Source organism: Penaeus chinensis, chromosome 27, assembly GCF_019202785.1.
Source record: "Penaeus chinensis breed Huanghai No. 1 chromosome 27, ASM1920278v2, whole genome shotgun sequence".
In the NCBI taxonomy this organism is placed as follows: Eukaryota; Metazoa; Arthropoda; class Malacostraca; order Decapoda; family Penaeidae; genus Penaeus; species Penaeus chinensis.
Genome location: NC_061845.1, coordinates 1037917 through 1040416, shown reverse-complemented (window position 1 = coordinate 1040416; position 2500 = coordinate 1037917). Strand labels below are relative to the sequence as shown.

General features: G+C 45.6%; 1 protein-coding gene across 5 annotated transcripts in view; it reads left to right on the top strand.

The window, feature by feature from the left end:
• LOC125039402 overlaps window positions 1-2500 on the top strand; it is a 21652-nt gene that overhangs the window by 5374 nt on the left and 13778 nt on the right. For 3 of the 5 annotated variants that reach the window (XM_047633270.1, XM_047633272.1, XM_047633274.1), the window contains 2 exons: window positions 41-286; window positions 1000-2334. In XM_047633270.1, the coding sequence (XP_047489226.1) occupies window positions 41-286; window positions 1000-2334 (1581 nt within the window). The remainder of the gene's footprint in view (window positions 1-40; window positions 287-999; window positions 2335-2500) is intronic. The other 2 variants (XM_047633271.1, XM_047633273.1) reach the window with 1 other exon arrangement.

Here is a 2500-nt window from a genome sequence, read left to right as displayed (position 1 = left end):
ATTGCAAAGCATTATCAGAATCTTACTAACACCACTTCAGCCTTCACTGTGCTTCCGCCAGGTGGAAAAGAAGACCGAGGATGGAGGGGACTTGATAGACCGCATCGCCAACCACCCCATCCTGCAGCTCCTTAACCTGCGCCGGAGGTCTCGGCAGAACGGCCAGAACAACAATAACCACCACAACAACCAGCACCATCACCACCACAGTGGAAATAGTGGACACAGGTCAAGGACCCTCTCCAGTAATGTTGTTGCTTCAACTTCCTCGGATCCAAAGTTCCAGGTACTGTCCTTTATCATTTTCTTGCCTTGTTATTTTTTTTTCATTGCATCTAGTAAATATTGTAGAAGTTGATAGCACAACAAGGGTTTTGTATGCTGAATATGAAGAATATAGACCACGGGTTATAGTATTCAGCTGTGTTGTACTGATATGTATTACTTGTCCCTGTGTATCAGTTCCCCATATTTTTGTGAAATATTTGATCCTGCTGATTTCCTTTGATGCCATAGAAGTGGAAAGAGTGAAACTAAGCATCTTGAAAACCAAGAAAATGGGAGCAATTTCATGGTCATTGTGGGATTTCTTCCTCAATTGATGGAATCTCTTTAACATTGTGTGCCATATGTTCCACTCAGCCAGCTGGGGTAGTGAGTATTCCATTCACATTAATATCAAGGAAACACTAACCTCTCTTCAGTGAACACCAGTTTTGGTGGCTGATTCTCATTTTTCCCTTTGTATCTTTTCCTGAAGTGTAGATAGTTACTGTGGGTCACTCAATCACTGTCTTCCTTTGGGGTATTATTAGCTCTCTAAGGAATTTAGAAATAGCTTCTTTTTTAGATATAGATACATTTTATATGTGTTTGGAATATAAAATTGTCAGATCTCTGTTCAGAGTTTGATGTCAGTGTGAATTAAGATTTAAGTGAGTTATGTCATAAAAATTTTCGTTAAGCGAGAACATTCTGAATCCTTTTGTCTCTCCCAAGGTTGGTGTATACACACCTAAAGGCCGACGACGAGACCGGGGCCGGGGAAAGACCCCCCATCCAGCACGCAGTGTCTCCACCCACTACATCACAGAGCACCGTGTCCGCCCCATTGGCCTGTCCAAGAGCGATGATGAGATTCTCAACCGTGCGTCGGATTCTCTTGATGAGGATGACTACATTGAGGATTATATCGAAGGCCAGAATGCCAAAGAACTTTCAGCTGATCTTGAAACACTCCACATGCACAGTGACGACTACTTCAAAGAGGTAAAGAAGCAGAAGAAAAATGCCAAGAAGGAGAAGAGTGATTGGAAGGAACGATCGGAGCTCAGCAAATCTCAGGCCATTCCACGGAAATTGCCATCGAAACCTCTGGAACTGCGGAGTCCACCCGGCACAGCTCCTCTCCCCATTAAGTTCTGCAAGAGAACTCCCATTGCAGATAAAAGTCCCTCCAGTTGGTTTAGTCCACCAAGACAAAAGGACCTCAACCTCCCCATCAAGAAGAGTTCGAGCAAGGAACACCTTGGCTTGAGTAGAAATACACCTCCTTGTGAGAGCCACACAAGTCTCAATGCCTCCATGGAGGTCTTGCTTGACAGCTCTTCCCAGAGAGACATCAAGTCATGCTTTGTGTCTCCCCGGGTGAGTGTCAAGTACTCAAGCATAGAAAGTGTTGTGACTGGAAGTACAATGTCCAGCCTGGAGAGCCTGCGGAGTTCCATGAGTGATGGCAGCAAGAGCACTGCCAGCAATGAATCCGCTGTGAGCAGCTATAAAAGTTCGTCCTTGGGGAGCGATTCCTCCCTCATGTCCCGTCCCTTCCTGAACCTGTGTGCCCCTCATAGGTCACTCATCCAGTCAGCCAAGTTCCAGATCCTTTCGCCCATTTCAGACAAATCCCAGGAGCCGTCTTCAGAGAATGGTGGGCTCTCGCAGAAGAGCTCACCACAGGACCTGGCTGAGTTCAATTCTGCCCTGGCCCGCCAGAAGACTCCGCTGCAGCCCCGGAACATCCAGGAAGATTTCCGTAACTTCCATCACATCCTGCCCGGCCCCCCAAGGGAGGGTGATGTCCAGGGCTCTGACAGCGGTATCAGCATTGAATATGGACTACACAAGAGCAAAAAGGAAGATGTCCCCTTCAGTGACTTACCCTTTGATATGCCAAAGCTTCGCCGACGATTAGCCGCAGCCAAAGTTGGAAAGACCAGCCTTTCGAGTAGCAATTCTTCGATATCTTCCAGTGGTGCCACAAGTGACGGGAATCCACGATTTAGTCTTCCGCCAAACTTCCAGCCCACAGTTAATCCTGCCATTTCAAGATTACAGGTAGGCAGTCACACTTCTCATTTTTGTATTTATCTTTCTTGTTATTGTTTAAGGTGTTTTTAACACTTAACCTGCTATAAGTACCTTCTATCTTTGATAATGGCTATTAGTATATGATTTGCTGACCCAGAGATTACCTATAAATTTAAAACTACTTCAGTGATGA